Source organism: Dipteris shenzhenensis, chromosome 30 (assembly GCF_047967505.1).
Source record: "Dipteris shenzhenensis isolate YYH24624 ecotype China chromosome 30, Dip_SZ_1.0, whole genome shotgun sequence".
In the NCBI taxonomy this organism is placed as follows: Eukaryota; Viridiplantae; Streptophyta; class Polypodiopsida; order Gleicheniales; family Dipteridaceae; genus Dipteris; species Dipteris shenzhenensis.
In genome coordinates this window covers 22,089,492-22,112,931 of record NC_141625.1, presented here as the reverse complement: position 1 = coordinate 22,112,931, position 23,440 = coordinate 22,089,492, and the positions used below count along the sequence as shown (strand labels likewise).

Sequence of the window (23,440 nt, the reverse complement as noted above, 5' to 3'; positions counted from 1 at the left end):
CTTGTGAGGCATCTAGGGTATCCCATTGGCTGGAATATAACCCCTCAACAACAGCTCAAATGGGTGCTTCAAAAGATCAACAAGAAGCTGGAATGCTGGCATTTGTCCACTTGGCCTCTACATGTTCGACTTCGGATAGTACAGTCTATCATTATGGCATACGTGCAAATTTTATTTGCCTCTTCTTCCCTGGTCTTTTAAGCATTTGGCTTCCTATATGTCCCAGGCTATGGAGATATTTTGGAAAAGCAAATCTCACAAAAAGGCATTGCGATTTCTTCCCATGCAGTCTGTTTGTTCTCCTAAGACTCATGGGGGACTGAATATTCTCAATCTTCAGTTTCATATGCTGGCAGGAAAGAGCACTATGATTGCTGATTTTTTTCAGCAAAAACAGCCATGGGCTATTATGTTAGCAGCTATGTGTGGAAACATGACGTCCCATGCATATGGGCATTGGATTACAGATCACTGGGAAGCAGTCATGACCACATTTCAGGGGAAAATTCCTGGTTGTCCTGTTTCTACTGCTTTTATTCATGATTGGAAGAGAATTCTCTCTTATGATAAATGGACAGGTGCTTCTTCCCATCATGGTAATTCTTTTCGCTTGGAAAGCATCCATTGGAGCAAGGTGTTTGAATCGCCTCTCGCATTACAGGCACCTATTAAAGCATATAATCTTATGAAACTGGGCATAAGATTTGTCGGAGATGTTGTGGATCAACATGGTTATGTGCTTTCATTCCCACAAGCTTGCAGGACATTCCCCTTGGGTCTGCATCATCGGCCCATTTGGAGAATACTTACAACTATGTTGCAGCCATTTGTTCCTGTTCCTCCACTATTTGTACAGGACAGATTGCTAGACTGGAATCTGACTTCCTTATCCCCTGCTACCTGTTCGCTTTCAATGCATAATCTGGCCTCCTCGATGGTCTACAGATTTCTTCTTCCACCGCCATGGATTGATAAGCATGCCAACACTCTTTGGAATTTGGATAGGCCTTTATCTTGGTGGCAATCACGACTCAAGAAAATTTGGAAAGCCAAATTGCCATTGAAACAGAGGCTTTTCTTTTGGAGATGTATAGTGGGAGCTTTTTCCATTGGGGTGAAATTGGCAGCACGTCGCATTGCTTCCCCTTCCTGCCCCCGTTGCCCTCAGCACCGTGAGACAGTTCCCCATTTGTTATGGTCTTGCCCGCACTCTCGGTTATTGATCACTCATGTTTCTCATTTGTTGCGGCTTCGGTTTCCCTCTGTCAGATTTGGGAAACTCTTCTGGATGTTTGGATGCTTCTCATCTCAAATGTCTCCATTCCTCCTTTTCTTTCACTGGACTCGTTTTTGGGTACTATGGACTATTTGGACACAGAGATTGCATTCTAGGATGGGACAACAGTTTCCTCAGGCATATGCTTTCTTCAGAATGTCCCTCAAGCAATCTTTATATGATAGTTATGCTGCGAGGGACTTGGATGCTACTAGCCTTGAAGTGTTTTCTGACTGTTTTTGAGTTCTTCCATTAGGCTCTCTTTTGGAGTCTAATGTCATGTACATTGATCTCATGTTAATAATATAGTTATTGGTTTCACCAAAAAAAAAAAAGTGTGTGTTTTCTTCTAAAGCCTTTTTCAAAAGTATTCATGCCTCCCGCCGCATGCATTCTTTGCACCATGTCATGCGCAGGGATGGAACTTGGACAATGAATAAACAATAGCTTGATGATGAGGTTCGAAGTTATTTTTCTGTTATGTTTGCTGCACTGCCTCCTCCCCTACCTATGGAGGTTGATGAAAAGACATATTTTTTACAGAATGTTCAACCCATTCTCTCTTAGGTGGATGCCCATAAGTTGGAATTGCCTTTTAAAGATTTGGAACTGAAAGCAGCACTATCCAAATTGGGGCGCTCTAAATCTCCAGGATCGGATGGATTGACACTGGAAATATTTTGTGGAATTTTGGGATCAGTTGAGCCCTGTTCTTCTGTTTATGATTAATAGGGGCCTGGACTTCTGGTCATATGCCTTCATCGTGCTTGCTGCGATTGTTCAAAGAGGCCCCTTTGTCAATCATTGTCTGATTCGCATCCAATCACCTTGATGCCTAGGTGTATCCCACTTTCTAAAAGTTGGTTTTGCGTATCCCACTTTTTATACATGGGCTTGCATCCTGCACAATATAGGTTTGTGCCTCGCAAGCAGATCATGGACAAGATGTTCTTATCATGCAAGTGGACATTGAAAAAGCATTTGACACCATCCGATGGGATTTCATTGCTGCAATTATGAGACAATTGGGGTTTGGGCCAAAAATGCAAAACGTGGTTTATTGGCTTCATGATGAGGGCACAGAAACTTGCCTTTTATCCGATGCCCTCTCCTCCTCTTGGTCTTTAAGCCGATCGGTTCAATAGGGATGTCCTCTTAGTGCTCTCCTTTTTGCAATTTCTACTCATCCTCTGCTGATGCACATTGATGCCTTGGTTTCTCGGCAGGATTTGCATGGCATTGAGTTTCCAAGAATCCTTTGTTAGTCAAGCTTATGCTGATGATTCTTTTTTCTTCCTACGAAACTCCGAGGATAATATCAGACATAATATGCATGCATCAAATATGTTTGGGTTTGCTGTTGGTTTGAAACTTGCCTTTTATCCGATGCCCTCTCCTCCTCTTGGTCTTTAAGCCGATCGGTTCAATAGGGATGTCCTCTTAGTGCTCTCCTTTTTGCAATTTCTACTCATCCTCTGCTGATGCACATTGATGCCTTGGTTTCTCGGCAGGATTTGCATGGCATTGAGTTTCCAAGAATCCTTTGTTAGTCAAGCTTATGCTGATGATTCTTTTTTCTTCCTACGAAACTCCGAGGATAATATCAGACATAATATGCATGCATCAAATATGTTTGGGTTTGCTGTTGGTTTGAAAGTTAATTTCAGCAAATTCAAACTTGTGCCCCTCCGTGAGTGTGATTGGCATAGCATCTCGTGGCCTTGAGTAGTACTCTCATCCGATCTTTTGGTGCGTCATTCGGCCTATCCGGATGGTGGTATATTTCTCTATCACAAGAGAAACTCTGGTTGTTGCAAAAGCTTTTTCGCATTCAGTTTTCAGTTTCTCATGTGAGCAGGTATATGCACAGCCCAAAGATTATGCATTGGCAGGCTGTAAAACGCATCTTCCGTTACTTGCAAGGTACAAAGTCTTTTGGCTTGATGCTTCCCAAGGGGGGTGACTTGCAGATGCATGGTTACAGTGACTCAGATTGGGCTGGAGACTATGATACTAGGCAGTCCACCGGTGGGAATTGTTTCTTTCTAGGACATGCTTGCATTTCTTGGTTGAGCAAGAAACAATCTACAGTGGCTACCTCCTCATGTGAAGCTGAGTACAGGGCAGCTTTCACAGCGACAGTTGAATGTGTTTGGCTGCGTCGTTTATTTGCTGATCTTCATCTTTCATTGGAGGGTCCTTCTCCGATTCTCACTGATAGTCAGAGTGCTATAGCAGTGGCAAAGAATCCTGTGTTTCATGCTCGCACGAAGCACATTGAGGTTCACAGTCATTATGTCAGAGAGAAGTTGCATGCATGAGAGATCAATATGATCTATGTGTCAACACATGACAATGTTGTAGACATCTTCACCAAAGCACTTCCACGTGAAAAGTTTGAGGCATTTCGCAGTGCCCTGAACTTATTTCCTTTTGGTGATTGATCATTTCCTTGTACATGATATTGGCACTGCAGGGGGGTGTTAGAATTATTATTATAATTCAGCACCAATGTAATGTAATAAGTAGGTTAGGGACACTTTTCCCTCATTTAGAGGTTTTTTCTCCTAATCACAGTTAGTCCACTAACTACGGCTAGTGAAGGATAAGGTTTTGTCACTTAGACAAAACCCATCCCACTCCTTGTATTAATCACTTCTTCTATTGTAAACACTACGTTCAGCTCTCTTGCTTCCCAGCTCTCTCACTCTCTCATTTCTAACAATCCACACCCTGAGGTTGTACCAATTCAGCTGGGGGCTGAATCTGTACTTGTGGAGCTGGCGGAGGTTACTGTAAATTCTGAGTTTCAGCAGGGGAACCAAATGCTTTAGGAAACCCTCAAACACATCATTTGAAGAGGCCGGAATCTGAAATTCAGCATGTGTATGTGCAGAATTTTCAGAGAATATAACATCTCTACTAACAAAAATCTTGCGCGTAGCAGGATTGTAGAGACGATAGCCTTTGCTTTGTGAACTATATCCCACAAAAATGCATTTTAGTGCCTTATCTGACAACTTGTGTCTGAACTCCACAGGCACGTGGGCATATGCAACACAACCAAAAACTCTGAAATGGTCCACTGAAAGCTTTCTCCCATGCCGTGCCTCATAGGGAGTGATTGTCTTCAAAGCCTTTGTAGGAGCCCGATTTAAAATATAGTTGGCACACATGAGGCCTTCTAGCCAAAACCTGTGAGGCAACTTCTTACTTGTAAGCATGCATCTATCCATTTCCATGGCGGTGCGATTCTTCCATTCAGCTTTGCCATTCTGTTGAGGTGTAAGCCTCACTGTAATCTGATGCATAATGCCTTTTTTTTTTAGAAATGTCTCAAATTCATGAGACATATACTCCCCCCCTCGATCTATGCGAGGTGTCTGCACCTTGAGTTCTGTCTCATTCTCAACCATAGCCACAAAGTGTTTGAAATGCATAAACACTTCTGATTTTGCCTTGAGACCATAGACCCAAGTATAGTTGGTAAAGTCATCTATGAATAGAACAAAATAGAGATAACCCCCAAAAGCAGGTGTCCTCATGGGACCGCAGACATCACTATGAATAAGCTGTAATTTCCTTGCAGCTTTTACTGCACCATCCTTTTTTAAGGGAAGCCTATGCATTTTGCCAAGAATGTAACCTTCACATGCATGAGGAGGAGGCGACTCCAAAGGAGGTAAGGCATCAACCATATCATGCCTCTGAAGTGTCATTAAGCTGCCATAGCTCATGTGCCCATACCTGGCATGCCATAACTCCGCATTCTGCATCGCAGCAGTGGGAGTGCTAACTGATAATGCAAGATGGGATCTTTTTTCATATAAATCAAGCTGAAAAAGACCCCGATACAAAGTGCCAGACAACCTCAAAGCATAGTCATTTTCTTTCTCTGACTGCACACTTGTCATCATAAAAAACAACCTGAAATCCCCCTCTATTGAGGGAGGACACTGAAAGCAAATCCTTCTTAATGCCTGGCACAAAGAGTACATCTGAAATTCTGAAATATGTGCCATCAATGGATGTGACAATAATGTCTCCCACTCCACACACTGAATAAGAAGAATTATTTGCACAAGTTACCTTCTTCTTGGTGGGTGAAGAATGCAGAGTGATAAACAGACTTTTCTTGGATGTGATGTGCTTTGAAGCACCACTATCAAAATACCAAGTATGTAGTGTCTCATCAACACTAAAAGAGCATTCATCCTTTGAAGGATCGTAACTGCAAGTTAAGAAAGCATCTAGATCATCATCATTAGTGGCTGTAGTATCTAAACTACCCACTGCAAAATCAGAAGTGCAAGACACAAAGGCATAGTGCTCTTCAACCAAGTTGGTTGCAACATCTCCTCCATCATGAGAATGTGGAACTGATGCATCTGACACAGCCATACCAGAATCCCTTTTCTTCTCTTTGGCTATGCATTTCTTGCACTCTCCAATATAATGACCTAGCTTCTTGCAATAATGACAGATGCCCTTCTTTTTCTACTTATTTGTATCACCCTGTGCCTTATAAGAAGGTTGTCCAGAATCAGCTTTATGCTGATGTGTGGGCTGATTGGCATGTGGCTTATGCTGCCCTTTACCCTTGGGTTTGAACTTGGAGAGCATGGCATGCTCGCCAGCCCAGGTTGCCATATTTTTGCGTGTTTGTTCCTAGTACAACAGAAGTCCTACCAGCTCGTGAAAGGAGAGAGGATTGGTGCCCCCCCTCAATGACAAATCGAGATAGGACTCAGGAACAGAGTTCAGAGTGGTGGTGATCATCTCTGAATCCGGAATGACTTCATCAATATTCAGCAATTGTTCCCTGAGGTCCTGAAGCTTTGTGAGGTGAGAATTCATGGAATCTCCCTCTTCCATATTTGTATGAGAAAGTTCTCGCTTCAGAAAGGAAACCCTGGCATCATTTCTTGCTGCAAACATACTTTCAAGTATCTCCCAAGCTGCCATAGATGTCTTGCATGACCGAATATGAGGTATAATGAACCTCTTGACAGAAAGAGAAATTACTGAAAGAGCTTGTGCATCTCTAGAGTCCCATCTTTTCTGCTCTGCTGTGGGAGCTCCTGGAGCGGCTGCTCCAATCACCTGTGCTGTGTTTGTACCTCTTCCCCTGCCTCCAGCAATAGGAGTGACAGGTATAGGCATTGTATCTGGTCTTTCTTCATCTCCATTGACATAATCCCAAAGATGTCAGCCAACCAAGATATTGCAAACCATGAAACTCCACAAGGAGTAGTTGGTACCATCCAACATATCCTCCTGTGTGAGAACCCCAAACATCATTTGAGTTGTTATGAGCCATTTGCACCAGATAATCTCAAAAAATACAGCAAACTGACCAAGTGAAATCCCTTCCTTGGATATGAAATGCACAAGCAAAATCTGCAAAGAAAAATATGCCCAAAGTGACAAATACTGTCACAACCTATCAAAGGCTCAAAATGCACCACAAAGCTCTGCTCAATGCCCAAAAATCTGCAAATAGAATCTGCAAAAAGTGGCAAAAGTCTGCAATTTTACTCGTACTGAGTCCAAAACTGTTTGCAAACTTCCACAATGCTCTTTTACCTGCAAAATTGCAACCCCAATTTCTTGTGGGAGATTGCATACAAAAGAGGGCAAATGGTCTAAAAGCCCCAAATGTTGCACAAATTTCACTCTGCCTGCAAAAGCCCCAAATTTCACTACAAAATTGCAATGTAATTGCAAAAGCCCCAATTTCTTGGACATGCAATGTCTGTCCACAAATACGGAATGCCCCAAATTTTTGCAAGATCTAATCCAAAAAATGGCTATCTGCAAACAATGCCTGCCAAAAAACAAAATTGCTAGAGTACCTGCAAGGATAGAGCTTGCACAGAAGGTTCTGCAACAGAAGTGTACGGAAGGTACACGCTCTGCACTGTATAGATCCCACGTAACTTGTACGGACGTACGGACGAGGCTGTACGAAAGTACGAACGAGAGGTGTACGGATGTACGACCAGTGTGTACGGAGTATACGGAATTTGTACGTCTCTCGATGTACAACAGTACGGACAGCAAATGTATGGACGAGTATACGGCAGATGTACGGAACAGTTCGTACGACTTGTACAGACAACAGCGCAGGAGCAACGTACTGACGACTACGAACGAAGTGACGCCTGTAGTACGTACGTTGTACGGATGGAGAACTGTACGGATGACGAGCAGGAAGAGTAGGGAGCTTGCGGGCAAGGAAGCTAGGAGCAAGGTGCAGGTCCGAGAAGCAATGTCTGCTCTGATACCAAATGTTAGAAAAAGAGAGAGAGCTAGAGAGCTGAACGTTGTGCTTTGCAATAGATGAAGTGAGTAGTACAAGAAGTGGGATAGGTTTTGTCTAAGTGACAAAAACTTATCCTTCACTAACCATAGTTAGTGAAATAACTATGGTTAGGGGGAAAAACCTCTAAAAATGAGGGAAAAGTGCCCCTAACCTACTTATTACATTACATTGGTCACTGTTAGAATATAATAATAATTCTAACAATTAGTCATATTATATGCTACCCTTTGCATATCACATAGGAAAGACTTGCATTCAATCCATGATTCCCCTTGACTTTCAAATGTGATGCTCAAATTAGATGTTAAATAAATTGATCGTGAATGCGATGCTCAAATAGATGTTAAATAAATTGTTCATGTTTCAACAAGTTGAGTTTATCCGCCTATGACATTTTGCATCTACTTCCACGTGGGAGGTGCATGCTAGTCTCTAGCTTAGAGTTTTTACTGCAGCTCAATATAAAAGGATTAGACCCACATTTTGGAAACTTTTGGGATTCAATTGAGCATTCTTCTATCACATTTGTGTTCTAGGTTTCATGTTCTAAGATCCTAACATGAAATCGTAACCCTTTCAAGCATATACAACTTCTATTATCAGCATATTAGTAGTAGCATGAAAATTTCTTATCAAAGAAGCCTCACCCATGTGGCTTCACAGACTCCCATGCTGGTACACCACGACGCCTCTTACCCGTAAGAGGGGGTGGAGGGGGGTTTTAATTTTTTGTGGTGGGTGGGGGTAGGGATTGGTTGGTGGGATCAAGGGGAAGTAGGGCATTGGTAAGTTGTATTTACCAGTTGTAGGAACTTAGGTCAAAGCATTTCATACCTTCAATAGTCAAGACTTCGAATCTTTCTAAACATGCACACTGCCGTACATTGATGTGCTTATGCCCTTATTCTCTCTAGCTCTCCATGGAGTCTCCACCACTGCAAAGCCTCTGCATTGCTCAAGGTTGTGATCTCATGCTTGATCCTCATCCATGTTCAGCCTCTCATGTTAATCCACGATCAAGTTCTCATTTATGTGATGAGTTATGAGTTATATCAAATGTAATATATCAGCTACCAATTGTATTTAGCTTGTAATATGTACTGACTCTCAGACTTTTGTAGCTTCTGTTCTCATGGCTCAAGGCATTTAAACTTTAATAATGCAGGCTGACCAACTATGGTTATTTTTCCTATGAGTACATATACAAATCTAGGGAATCTCTGATAATTTTTTAGTCTACTCCAGTCTCCCCCTCCTGGGAAAAATGCACTATTAAAACATAACTGACGCCTCTAAAATTTAAGAGTCTTTCAAGTCTCATATCTTACGCGGCTCTTACGGCATGCCTCTTATCACCTCGAACTGTTGTATGCTCAGCTTCATGAGATGATAATGCCTGAGCACAAGTAGGAAAGTAGATGTTGGGGACGGTTATCCTCCACCACAGGGTGACCATTTGGGATCACCTTTTCAACCATCTATGGGTTACATTGGGCCCACATTCAGGTAAATGCCAGTTGATCAAACCAACCAGCCAGTTGGTAAAATATTGGTTGGACCAATTGACCTACATTTTAGTATATCTTGGGCAATTAGGCCAACTAGCTGATGAAGATATGCAATTGGCGCCGTGTCACTTGAGCTCATCCTTGACACTGGACTGCATGCATTGTTGATCTGCTCTCGTGGCATCTTGTACACACTTTTACATTAGAGCATAGATCTCTCCGTGATCTTCAACAGATAAATTATTGATATTTGCAATACTACAGAACAAACCCACCATCATGTCCCACACAAATTGATGATATCCGTATCCTTATGGAGTAACAAAAGAGCCACTGATTAATGTGCAAAGGAACATGGCAACCAAGGAGTAAGAAGAATAGGTTGAAATCATTAGTAGAAGCTGATGCAGAGACTATAGATACATCAAAGAGTATGCAAAAGTAAAGACGTACCCGTCCTTGTGAGCGCTCTGCTTGAATGTAAGTCCACAATCGAAACCCCAGTTTGATCTGCATGAAGTAGAAAGTATGATCACTGAAAAGATGCACTTGATACCAAAACTTATCACTTTGCACATTTAATTCTCCTGCCCATTCTACATTATCAGTATCTATAAAGAAAACAGACATATTTCCTTCCTCTTACCTTGCAAACCATCGCACCTCAATCCCAAGGGCACAAACTCCCTGCTCTGCCCTCACTCTCCTCCACTCTTTGGATCCTGCCAAGTGACCCTCCCGTGTCTCCTTTCTCCTCCTCCTTGAGCTATATTGTTCTGGTTTCATTAATTATCATTTTCTATTGTTAAATTAGTTGGCTGGGTTTCTGCTTTTGTCCTGACAGCATATCCATAGCTCCTTCCCTTGGGCTTTCATGCATTAGTGCTCACTCCTTTCTAGCATCTAAGGTGGGCAGAGCCCCGGTAAAGGGTGGATTAAAGGCCTGGTGCAAGCCTTGGAATGGGGCTGGACGCCATATGTGGGCCTATTTATAGGCACAAAGTGCAGCCACAGGTCAGCCAGTCTATGGGCTGCTGGAAGCTGATCAGCAGTCTGTAAGATGGGCCTGCACTCAGAGAATATTCCATCACCTCGGTGTGTCAAAGACTGCTGTGGAAAAATTGGAGAATTCTAGAAGCCTTGTTCGGGGTCAAGATGAAGCATTCAAAGGCCTTACTAAAGAAGGATCTGTTCACTTGCAGATGGGTGAATCTGAGGGGCTCAGGGTTTTCCTGAATCATATGCAAGCACAGCTCAACGAATTAGGGTCCAAGGTTGAAGAGAAGGATCAAACAGCAATTCTTCTGAAGAGATTGCCCCCCAGGTATGCTGAGACAGTTCAGATGTTACATCTTGATGACATGACAGAGAAGATGACAACAAAGGTTGAAGATACTCGTACATGCAACTATTGTGGTAAACCAGGTCATTTTGAGCGGCAATGTTTCAAGAAGCAGAAGGATGAGAATGCAAAAAGAACAAGAGAGAGAGTGTGTGTCGTTGATGAGACTCTATCAATAAACGATAGTTGTTGGACTTCTAACAAACGAAGTTCTAGATGAAGATTGGGCCTTCTGAGATCAAGGACACATTCTAGAATTGCCTATAGTGGCAATTGTTTGAGATGGTCGGATTCTGTTGTTGAGTTGACATGTTTTAGGTGTTTGGGATAAGTGTGCTCAAGTCCTCTTTTGGTGTTCCTGATATTCTGCAGACTCCCCATTCGGTCGTGGGGGGTTACGTTGGGTTTATTACCCTAAACACTCGCTCAAGGGGAGGCATATGTGTATCTGAGGGTTGGTGAGTGCTTTGTGACAGTGGCACATGATTAGGACCTTGATTGGTCCATGCAAGCAGAGTTGTGGTGATTGGCTACTCGCATGACTATCTGGTGCATGGCTTACACTTGGCAGGTCCTTCTGCATGGTTCCAGCATGGAGGCAGCTTTCCTTGCTGCTACATTGACGGTACGGTGATGGTGTCCTTCACCCTTTTACCTAGGCCCGCCGAGCCTACACTCTCTCTAGGTCCATGCTTATGACAGTCGGCATAGTTCTCTAGCTTTGGTGTTAGAAATCAACCAAAAACTGATAGAATAGCCCAAGATCTCACACTATGTGTGTGTGTGGGGTGTGTGTGTGTGTGTGTGTTCGTGTGTTTGTATGGTGTGGAGAGCGTGAGAGAGCGAGAGAGAGGAGGTCGACACAGAGACAAGTCCCTGTACAGCTCCCCTTTCCGTCCGTACATCTGTACGGACGCCGTACGCTCACCGTACGGTGGTACGAACAGGTTTGGCCATCCCTGCGCAGCCTCGACTGATCCCGCTGCTTTTTACCTCGCCATCGTTTTTCCCCTTCTGAAGTTTCCTCCGTACGTCCGTACTTCCCTGCTCTTCCGTACAACTCAGCCCCTTCGTGTCCTGTCAGCATCTCTTTTCCGTACAGTCCTGTCAGATTCTCTGTGTAAAAGTTCCGTACAGCTTTGTCAGATAATCCGTACGTCCATACAGTGCATCAGTCCAACGTCCCATCCGTACGTCCGTACATCCTTGGCTCTTCCGTACAGCTTAGCCCCTTCGTGTCCCGTCAACATCTCTGTTCCGTACTTTTCTGTCAGATTCTCCGTGTGAAAGTTCCGTATAGTTCTGTCAGCTTTTCCGTACGTCCGTCCAGTGCCTCAGTCCAGTGTCCCTTCCGTACAGTTCTGTCAGCTTCTCCTTTCTTTCGTACAGTGCTTCAGCCCTATCTCATTCTCATCGCTTGATATCTGTTGAATCCCTTAGCCTCCATGGCAGAAGGAAACAAGTATTATGTCAAGAGAGCACTCTCTCCTGAACCCAAAAGACAATCAACAGAAACCTCTCCCCCCATATCTCCTTCATCTGAAGATGCTTCCTATGTGTTTGATATGTTGAATGATGATTTTCAACAAAGTAGAAGGGAATGGACTCAACCTGCTCCGGAACTCACTTACAAAATGAAGTTGCCTTCTCTTGTACATCCTTTGAAGAAGCTTTCTCAAACTGCAGTTATCATCTTTTTTCTAGGCAAAATTCCCTCTGCTAATGATGTGGGACAATGGGTGAATTCTCTCCTAGGTGGATGCTATGTAGAAGGAGTCTATTTTGCCTCCCGAGGATTTTATGAAGTTCATCTTTTGGATGCCCTGACAAAACAAAAGATGCTGGAAATGTCCCCTTTATTTTTTGGTCGACAAATGGTGCATATCATGCCCTGGTCCCCTAATAAGGACTACCAGAACCTCATCAAGCATCATTGCCCTCTATGGGTTGAAGTGGTTGATTTTCCAAATTACATGAGAACAGAGCTTCCAGGTTTAGCTATGACATTGGGACAAGTGATCTGTCCCCCTCGTCCCACAAGTAATAAAAATCGTTTTTGCATCTTATGGGATACTGATAGACTGACCCCCTCCTCTATTGCAGTTGAGATTGAGGGTGTTAATTTGGGAAGATCCTTCATCCACCTCCTCCAGCAGCTCTCCCTCTGCCTTCTAATAAAGGAGGTCAGAAGACATATGTGGAAAAGATTGAGGCTAAAGGAGCAAAGCCTTCACTTCATACAGGGAGCCAAGCCAATTCAGCTCAAAATAAGGATAAAGGAAAAAGCAAGTTAGGGGAAAATAACACATCTTCTCATGAGGGATGGCAGACTGCAAAGAAGACGGTGCCTCTCAAACAAAGACCTCTCCAATCTCGTAATTGGGATGCCTCTGCTCCTTCTCCAGGACAATCTTCTACCTCTCCAAGCAACCCCATCTCAAAGGCATGGGTTAATGCAGACAAGAAAGGTCTTCCCCTTTGTGAAGAAGATGATATTATCAGGGAATTGGATGCTGAGGGTCAGCAAGACCCTGTGGCAATGGCAGAGGCTTGAGGCCTCCCGTTCTTTTGGAGGACTGATCATCTCTTGTATATATTTTCATGCGTGCTTCTCTTAAATGTTTTTCCTATAATATACAGGGCCTCTGCAACCAGAATAAATGGAGGCTTCTATGGCATTATATAAATACAACTCATCCGGATGTTGTGTGTCTGCAAGAGCATAATCAGCATTTTTTTGCTGGCCAGCATGGGTTTTTTTCTGGATATGATATATTTTATTCAGAATCTGAACAATTTTCTAGGCTGTGCATTCTAGCCAGACATGATCTGCAACCCTGGATAGCATATAATGATCTTGGTGGACGATGGATGATCATCCAATGTATGATTAATGGAGAGATTTTTGAAATAGGATCTTTGTATGCCTCTCAAAATTCAGCTTCCAGAGCTCAAATGTGGAACTCCATCAAGCAATATCCTTGGTCTTCAAATGCTCTACTTTGTGGTGATTTCAACAATTCTCCTCACTGGAAGGACAATACCACACATAAATCCCATATGCTGCCCTCTGAAATCCAGCAATGGGAACATATGACATCATCTCTTCAATTTGCAGATTTATGGACAGCAACTCACCCATCAGTTATGGGATTCACATATCATCATAATGCTTTTACAGAATATTGGGCCAGGCTTGATAGATATTATCTCATTCATGCTCAGCAATATGATGAATATACATGTGAAATGTGGACTGATTATTCACAACAATTATCTGATCATACTCCACTTTGGCTCGCCCTTTCTTTTGGTATGCCTCTGGATGATTTGCAGCTCTCTTCAGTCAGGTATTTACAGGTCAATCAATTATATCTCTCACATGAAAAATTCCAGCATATGATCAGACTGGCTTGCAGGCCATTGCTATCTCATGCTCAGGAGGATCTGAACTTTGCTTGGACCTCTTTCATACATCATATTCAAAATGTCATAAAGGAATATGGAAGATGGTACATGGCAGAAACTAGACAGCATATCCAGTGGGCAAAATCATACAAGCAGTATTTGGTACAGCTTAGTCATCAAAGATCTCAATCTGCTTCTGAACAGCATTTATTGTCCTGTGCTTCCTCCATTATTGATGCCAATGATAAACGCAAGCTGTCCAAATGGCAGATCAGGGCCAGAGCTAAACCTATGCTAGATAAGGGCTGTTCCTCGAAATCTTTTTTTCGGAACTTACATGCAAATAGACAAAGCCAATCTATCATGAGGGTCAGGAAACCAGATGGCCTTTGGACCCAGACTCTATCTCAGCTGGAAAAACAATGTTTGGATCATTTTCAGCTTCTTTTTTCTCAGCCATCTTTTTCTACACCTCAGGTTGTTTCAGCTCGAAACAGATTTACTGCGCTTGTTTCTCCTATTGTCTCTTTGCAAAAAGCCTCAATGTTGGAAATGTCTTTTACAAATGTTGAATTGGATGAAGCTCTTCGGCATTTGGGTAAACATAAATCCCCTGGCTGGGATGGTCTGACGGTTGAATTTTTTGAAGCCTTTTGGCCTGAATTGAAGGGTCCAATTCTGCAGTTTATAAATGTCGCCTGGCAGCAGCAACATCTTCCCTCAGCTTGGAAGCATGATCTGGTTAAGCTTGTGCCCAAAAAACCTCTATGTGAGACTATGGATGATTGGAGGCCCATCACTTTGATGCCGGTTATATACAAATTGATTGCCAAAATGTTGGTTCATCGGATAAAGGATATCCTTCATGATGGACTTCATCCCACGCAATATGGTTTTGTTCCAAGACGGCACATACATGACAATATCTCTAACACTCTCATCGCAATGGAATATGCAAAATATTCAGATCAAGATGTGCTGGTTATGTAGGTGGATAAGGCGAAGGCATTTGATACAGTACAGTGGGATTATGTCTCTCAAATCATGTTAAAACTTGGTTTTGGGCCAAAGCTAGTTAATTTCATATATTGGCTTTACTCAGATTCCACTGCACAATGCTTTATAGGGAATCATTTGTCTGAGTCTTGGACTCTCGAACGTTCAGTTCGACAGGGATGCCCTCTCAGTGCTTTGCTATATGCCATCGCTTCACATCCTTTGCTTCTTTATATGGATCACATGGTTGATACTGGACAGCTAGAGGGGCTTCAGATTTCTGGTTCACGACCCTTCATTGCACAGGCCTATGCAGATGATTCATTCTTCATGCCAAAGAATAGTCCTTTGGAGATTCGCCTCTTGATGGATACCCTTTCAGATTTTGGGTTAGCAGCTGGTCTTAAAATCAATTTTCAGAAATCAAAACTCTTGCCTCTTAAGCATTGTGACTGGCATGCTACCCTGTGGCCAGGCCAAATTATTTATCCGCCGGAAAACATAGTAAGACATTTGGGCTATCCCATTGGCTGGAAAATCAGCAATAAGCAACAAATGTCATGGGTGTCAAACAAAATTCAGGACAAATTAGAATATTGGAAGATCTCCACTTGGCCTCTGCATGTACGGCTTCGAATTGTCCAGTCTATTGTTCTAGCTTATGTCCAGTTCTACCTTCCTCTATTACATTGGTCATCTCAAGATCTCACTTCCTTTATGTCTCAAGCCATGGAGATTTTTTGGAAAACTAAGCTTCATAAAAAAGCTTTACGGCTGCTCAAAATGGATATGCTTTGTTCACCAAGAATGCATGGTGGTTTGAATATAATCAACATCCAATTTCATGTGTTGGCAAGAAAGATCACTATGCTCAAGACATTTTTTCAACAAGAGCAGCCTTGGTCTATTATGTTGGCAATTTTGTGTGGACAGATGACCACAAATGCTTATGGACATTGGCTAGTTGATCCATCGGAAGTAGTATTGGGCAAATTTCAAGGTAAAATACTTGGCTGTTCATTTTCTAATTCCTTGATTCAGGACTGGAAGCAAGTACTCTCGCACATCAAATGGTCTCCCCATCCTACTTCTATAGCTTCCTCACTCAGAATGGAAAGTATTCATTGGAGTGCTGTGTTCTCCTCTCCCCTTGCTGTTCAACAACCCATCAGAGCTTACAATATTATGAAAATGGGTATCCGGTTCATTGATGATGTGGTAGATATGCAAGGAAATATTCTCACTTTTCCAGTAGCATGTCGACAATACAATCTGGGGATGCATCATAGACCTATTTGGAAAGCTATTGCTGATCTCTTACTCCCTCTGGTTCCGATTCCGACATTGAATGTCAGAGACAGGCTTCAAGATTGGCACCTTCAGTCTTCAAATACAAGCATCTCCTCTAGGCCTTTGAATTTATTGACTTCTATACAGGCTTATCAATTGATATTACCACCTCCTTGGATTGCCCATCATGCTAATTCTCTATGGCATTTGAACAAGTCATTAGCCTGGTGGAAAGGAAAATTGCAATTGATATGGAAGTTGAAAATGCCATTGAAGCAACGACTATTTTTATGGAGATGTATTGTTGGTATTCTTCCAGTAGGGGTGAAATTGGCTCAAAGACGGATAGCTTCACCTCTTTGTCCAAGATGTCACCTTACATCTGAGAGTATTCCACATCTACTGTGGTTTTGTTCATATTCCAGAAACCTTCTAGACAGAATCTCCTATTTCTTATCTCTTAGATTTCCAGCGCAGAGGTTCTACAGGTTTTTCTGGATGTATGGCAAACTATCAGCATCTTTGTCACAGTATTCTCTTTTCTTCCAGTGGATCGGATACTGGGCCTTATGGACCCTCTGGTTGCAGCGCAATCAAGCATGTCTGAATTCTCCTTTTCAGCATCCATATGAGTTCTTCCGAGCCTCATTGCGGCAGTCATTATATGATGCCTTACATGAGGAAGATTTGGATGTTTCTTGTATTCAACTTTTCTTTGACTGCTTCTGATGCATAGGGCTTTGGCTCTCTTTTGAGCACTGCCCAGATGTAAATGAATGTTTCATAATATAAGTATCTTGGTTTCACCAAAAAAAAAAATGTGTGTGTGTGTGGTGGTAGTGTGTGTGTGTGTGTGTATGGACCCTCTGGCTGCAGCGCATCCAAGCATATCTGAATTCTCCTCTTCAGCATCCTTATGAGTTTTTCAGAGCCTCATTAAGGCAGTCTTTATATGATGCCTTACATGAGGAAGATTTGGATGTTTCTTGTATTCAACTTTTCTTTTACTGTTTCTGATGGATAGGACTGTAGCTCTATTTTGAGCACGGCCTGGATGTGAATGAATGTTTTATAATATAAGTATCTTGGTTTTACAAAAAAAAAAAAGTGTGTGTGAGAGAGAGAGCTGAGAGGAGCCAGCCCTTGCAGATCAGCCCGAAAGCATCCCGTAACCAGCCCGTGAGCTTCAGCACCCTGTTGCGCTGCATCAACGCCCTGAACCTGATCTTTTCGAGCAGACATAAGCTGCCGTACAGCACGTCAGACCTCCGTACAGCTTCTGTACAGCTGTACGGCCATTTTCGCCTGCTGCAGCCTGCTGTTCCTGCATCAGCTCTGGTCCCCGGTCTGTTTTCTGCGCAGGGTTTTGCATCCAGACTACAGCCACGCCCTGATCTTGAAGGCCTTCGCTCCCATCTCTCTCCTCTTCAGTCTCTGGGTCTGCTGCACCTTTCCCATCGCCAAAATCTGCTATTTCCCTCTGAAATATATTTCATTTGGGGTTTTTCTGCTGGTTTTTTTCTCTTTTCCCTCTACAGAACTGATTTCTATCCTATCTTGGCCTCTACATCCTTTTTTCCCTTCTTTCTCCTTACAAATATACTCTTTTGCTCTTCTCTGTGGGCTTCCTCTGGGCTTTTCTTGGGACTGGTTTTTTTCCTCCACTACCACTTTACAAGTATCTCCTTTCTGAGCTCCACCTTTTACAAAGCTATGGCTGAATATTCCTATGAAAAGACATTTCAAAAGGAATGTTTGGTTCACTGCAAGAAACAAAAGTAGGCTGAGGGTCAGCATGACCCGGTACATGATACTCTTGAGGCCCAACTGGTCTACGATGTCATGCATGAAGGATTTGCAGACACCAGGAAAGAGTGGAAAGACTCAGTTCCATCAGTTGGCCTCATGGTGGAAGTAGATGAAATTGTGGATCGTGTCACAGAATATGCTAAAAATGCAGTAATTTTATTTTTTCCTGGCCGGATGCCACCTGCTGCAGAGATAGGCAACTGGTTGACTCGCACACTAGCTGGCTCGTTTGTTCGCAAAGTGCACTATGCAGCCAAGGGTTTTTTTGAGGTTATTATGGTGGATGAGCTACATAGACAAATGCTTTTGGAACATTCGCCTCTTTTTTTTGGGCAACAAATGGTGCATGTATTGCCATGGTCTCCCACAAGGGATTATCAGGCTTTAATCCGACATAGATGCCTGGTCTGGGTTGAAGTTGTAGACTTCCCACAATGCATGGCCTCACTCTTGCCTAAAATTGCAGCTTCTTTAGGCAAAGTGGTCTGCCCACCACGGCCTAATGGCTATTCAAATCAATTTTGCATTCTTTGGGATACTGATAATCCCACACCGGACTCTTATTCAGTCACGGTGAATAATGTGGACATGGAAAGTGTCTTTTACAAACTGAAATGGGGATTATTTGCAAGGGCTTGTTTTGACTGCAAAAAATTTGGACACATGGCTTCACAGTGTCCAATGAATCAGCATAAAATGCCTCCTGCTCTTTTACCGGTTCAAATGCCTACCAAGGATGCTCCTACTTCTATTGCACATAAAAACAAAGGTAGTAGACAGCTTTCTGGAATTCAAGATAAAGGCAAAGCTCCAGTGGTTTCAATGTTTCTTCACATTCACCTCCTGCTATTCAACCCTCGACAAAAGGACAGAAACCTCCAATTGATGGATGGCAAAGTCCAAGAAAAGTTATTTCTGCTAGAAGACTTCCACCCCCTCGTACTTGGAATGGTGCGTCTTCCAGTGGAAACACCCCAGAGGTCAATACAGGAATTGGGATCACATGGGCTGCAGTGACAGCCAGCAGAACACTCTTCCCTGAAGAAGAGGTTGCTGCTCTGCTGTCTACTCCTCAAGTGGATATTTCTTCTCAGGGGAGAAACATTAACCCTGAGATAGAAATGCAGGATTGACATCCTGAAATTTGATGTTGTACATAGTTGTTATATTACTATAAATATCTGTAAATATGACTGCTCATATCAAATGTTTTACACTCAATGTCCAGGGGATGTGTGACAGTAGGAAATGGAAAACAATGTGGCTGTACATCAATAGATTTCAGCCTGACATAGTGGCATTACAAGAACATAACCAACATGTCTATGCAGGAAAGACAGGACACTACTGTGGCTATGACATTTTCTATGCTGAAGAGCACTCTTTCTCAAGGGTGGTCATTTTGATCAAACATGAGCTCCAACCGATTATTGCTTTAAATGACCACAAAGGTAGATGGCTTGTTCTTCAATGCGTTATCCGAGGAGAGGTGTTTGAATTTGCCTCTGTTTATGCACCTCAATCCTCTAGAGAAAGAACTGAAATTTCAACAATATCCATGGAGATATCATGCCTTTATATGTGGGGATTTTAATAATGCTCCTCAACAGGGAGACAATACCTCCAAACATACTCATATGTTAACCCCCGAAAGGCATGCATGGTCACAATTACTGATGCATCTGGATCTGGTGGACCTTTGGAAGGAATTGCAGCCTTTGTTGGATACACATTCCAACATAATGCTCTTTCTTCTTATCACGCACGTCTGGATCGATGGTATAGTGTAGCTCCGCAACCAAATGGGGATTTTACATGCAAAATGTGGATTGACTATGCCTTTGTGCATTCAGATCATGCACCTCTATGGTTGCGGTTATCCTTTCATGATATGCCAGATGATAGATTGCCACAAAGGCGCCTTTTGATCGTGAACAATAGCTACTTGCAACATGCTGTGTTCAAGGCCATGGTTACTGAAGCATCTCACTCTCTGTCTTCTTGCAGCCATGTTCATATTGATGATGCCTGGGATTCTTTTGTTTCCAAAATGCAAGTTGTGATAAGAAGTTACGGCAAGTCTTACATGAAGACTCTGAGGGAAACTATTGCTCAGGCCAAACTTACTTGTCAGGACCTCATTGAACTCAGCCATCTTCGTTCGTTGTCCCTGCATGAGCAAACAACACTACGCCAGACCAGACATTGTCTTCAACTCAATGATCATAGAAAACTCGTCAAATGGGAGACTAGAGCCAGATAAAGAGCCTTTACAGATAAAGCCTGCTCTTCCAAAGAATTTTTCAAAAGCTTGCATCAGAGAAGATTAAAAACAGAAATTTGCAGGGTACTTATGCCTGATGGATCATGGACCACCTCGAGGTCACAGCTTGCTTCTGTTTGTGTGCAACATTTTTCTCAACAATTTGGTTCTGCAGTTCCTCCCTCACAACAAGCTTTGGTTGCACGAAATTTGCTATTACAACATGTTTCTCCTATTATTTCGACTACTCAAGCTTTGGAATTGGAGGAACCTTTTACTGAGAGGGAACTGTCAGATGCAATCAAATCCTGCGGAAGATGGAAATCTCCAGGATGGGATGGTCTTACGGTTGAGTTTTTTTCTAGAATATTGGCCTCTTTTGAAGCATACATTGCTGCATATGGTGAATTCTGCATGGCAAAATCAGAAAATGCCAGACGCATGGAAGAGAGGTATTGTTAAACTCCTTCCAAAAAAACAAATCTGTGAATCTTTGGCAGACTGGAGACCCATCACCCTTATGCCAATCATTTACAAAGTCACTACAAAAATGATTGTTGATCGGCTAAAGGGGTTTCTACATGATGGGTTGCATTCTGCCCAATATGGCTTTGTCCCGCGTAGGCATATCACAGATAACATTGCTAATGCCTATGTTGGAATTGAATATGCCAAATACACGCAGCAAGATGTTTTATTATTGCAAGTTGATATTGCCAAAGCCTTTGACACGGTTAAATGGGATTTTATTTCATCGACTATGCACGCATTGGGATTTGGCACAAAAATGCAGCAAGTTATCACTTGGCTATATCAAGATAGTAAAGTTGACTGCATACTTTCAAGGGATATTTCTACATCCTGGACTCTTGGCTGTTCTGTTAGGCAAGGATGTCCCCTAAGTGCTTTACTTTTTGCAATAGCCACTCATCCAATGCTTCAATATCTGGACCACCTTTTGGACACTGACCAATTGCATGGTTTGGAGATTACTGGCAGTCGCAGCATGATCGCTCAAGCATATGCTGATGATTCATTCTTTACTCCAAAAATACTCGGAGTGATCTGTCCATGATTATGCACGCTCTTTCTACATATCTTCTGTGGCTTGGGGAAATTGTCCCCGCCTCTCAATTTATTCGACATCTCGGCTATCCTCTAGATTGGGAACTCACCCGTTCCCAACAAACTGATTGGGTGTTGACAAACTTGAGGCAAAACTTGAATATTGGAAGCTTGCAACTTGGCCACTACATGTTCGTTTGCGAATCGCACAATCCATTTTGATAGCATACATACAGTTTTATCTGCCTCTCATTATGTTCACTAAGGCAAAGCTGAACTCCTTTATGTTAGCTATCATGGAAATTTTCTGGTGTGCTAAAAATGGCAAGAAAAGTCTCAGATTACTCTCTATGCTTCGTCTCTGTTCTCCAAAGATGCACGGGGGTCTGAACATTCTCAATATTCACATGCATTTACTTGCTCACAGAGGAAAAATGATGTTGCAGTTTATGCAAGGAGATCAGCCGTGGGCTTTAATGATCCGCTCTCTCTTATTACATATTCATACTTCTGCGTTTGGGCATTGGCAGCCCACTCCGTGGGATTTCATATTTGGCTCTATCCAAGGCAAGATCAGAGGCTGCCCTTTTGTTTCTCGCCTGCTTCTTAATTGGAAACATATCTTATCCCACTTGGAATGGCATGGCCGAGACTCTTTGTCGGGAAACTCCTTGAGGGCTGAGAATATTTATTGGTCTAAAGTATTCCACCCTTCTTTGGCCATTCAAGAACCAAGACGTTCTTACTTTCTCTCCTTCAAGGGCATCACTTCTATGGCAGATGTACTTCAAGATGATGGCACACTTTTATCCTTTTCCATGGCTGCCAGCAAATACGGTTTGGGAGCTCATTATCGTCCTCTCTGGCATCGGATTTCAGCAATGCTTCAACCGTTTTTGCCAGTACCTCGCATGGAACTTCAGAACAGGCTTGAGGATTGGATTTTACACTCTTCTTACTCTTCAGCCCGTCCCTTGAAATTCTCACATATTACAGTGCCATCTATTACTTCCGCCTTGGATTTCTAACAGAGCAAATACTGTTTGGCATATGGATCGCCCATTAAAGTGGTGGAGCAAAAGGCTGCGTCTCCTTTGGCATTACAACGTCCCTCTTCGACAACAGCTTTTTCTTTGGCGAGTCCTGCTTTGCATTTTTCCATCTGGCCAGCTACTTGCACACATACATATTGCTCCGGCTGTTTGTTACAGATGCTTACACCCCACTGAATCTGTGCTACACATTTTTGGTTCTGTCCACATACTTGCACCTTCATCACTCTCATCCGACAGAGGCTTCGAGCGAGATTTCCTACTGCTACTTTTGGCAGGCTTTTCTAGTTATTTGGTTTTCATCCACTGAGACAGGGTTTTGATTTATTTTTTATATGGGTACGCTACTGGGCACTATGGACTTTATGGATGGACAGAAATCATAGAGTCTTTGGTGATCCCCTTTTTTCATCCTTGATCTTTTTCAAACGATCTCTGCAGCAATCATTCTATGATTGTGTTCAGACTCCTTTGATTGATCAGGATGTGTATACAGCTTATACTGAGATCTTTAGTTGAGTAATAGTTACTTCAGTTTCGAAGTAACTATGAATGTAATTTTTACAGCAATAAAAGATTTCTTCACAAAAAAAAATGTGTGTGTGTGTGTGTGTGTGTGTGTGTGTGAGTTCTTCCGAGCCTCATTGCGGCAGTCTTTATATGATGCCTTACATGAGGACGATTTGGATGTTTATTGTATTCAACTTTTCTTTTACTGCTTCTGATGGATAGGGCATTGGCTCTTTTCTCGAGCACTGCCCTCATGTAAATGAATGTTACATAATATAATTTTCTTGGTTTCACCAAAAAAAAAAAAAACGTGTGTGTGTGAAATGGGATAGCATGCTTCTTTCTGTGCAGGCTGAAGATTTATGGCTGCTTCTCCAAGGGTCAGTGCCTGGATATACTTTTCATCATAATGCATTTACTACGTACTGGGCAAGGCTTGACAGATGGTATTTGTTTTACCCACAACAATATGCAGATTTTAGCCCTCATCTCCTCATAGATTTCTCATTGGGCTTGTCAGATCATGCCCCATTATGGATGAATCTGCAACTTGGTATGCCACTGGATGATTTGCCACCTCTTTCCAGTAGATTACT

General features: G+C 42.6%; 1 protein-coding gene across 1 annotated transcript in view; it reads right to left on the bottom strand.

Moving 5' to 3' along the window:
* LOC147881844 (uncharacterized) overlaps positions 1-23,440 on the bottom strand; it is a 123,236-nt gene that overhangs the window by 60,532 nt on the left and 39,264 nt on the right. Inside the window, exon 3 of the mRNA XM_087401258.1 lies at positions 9,563-9,619. Coding sequence (XP_087257384.1) covers positions 9,563-9,619 — 57 coding nt within the window. The remainder of the gene's footprint in view (positions 1-9,562; positions 9,620-23,440) is intronic.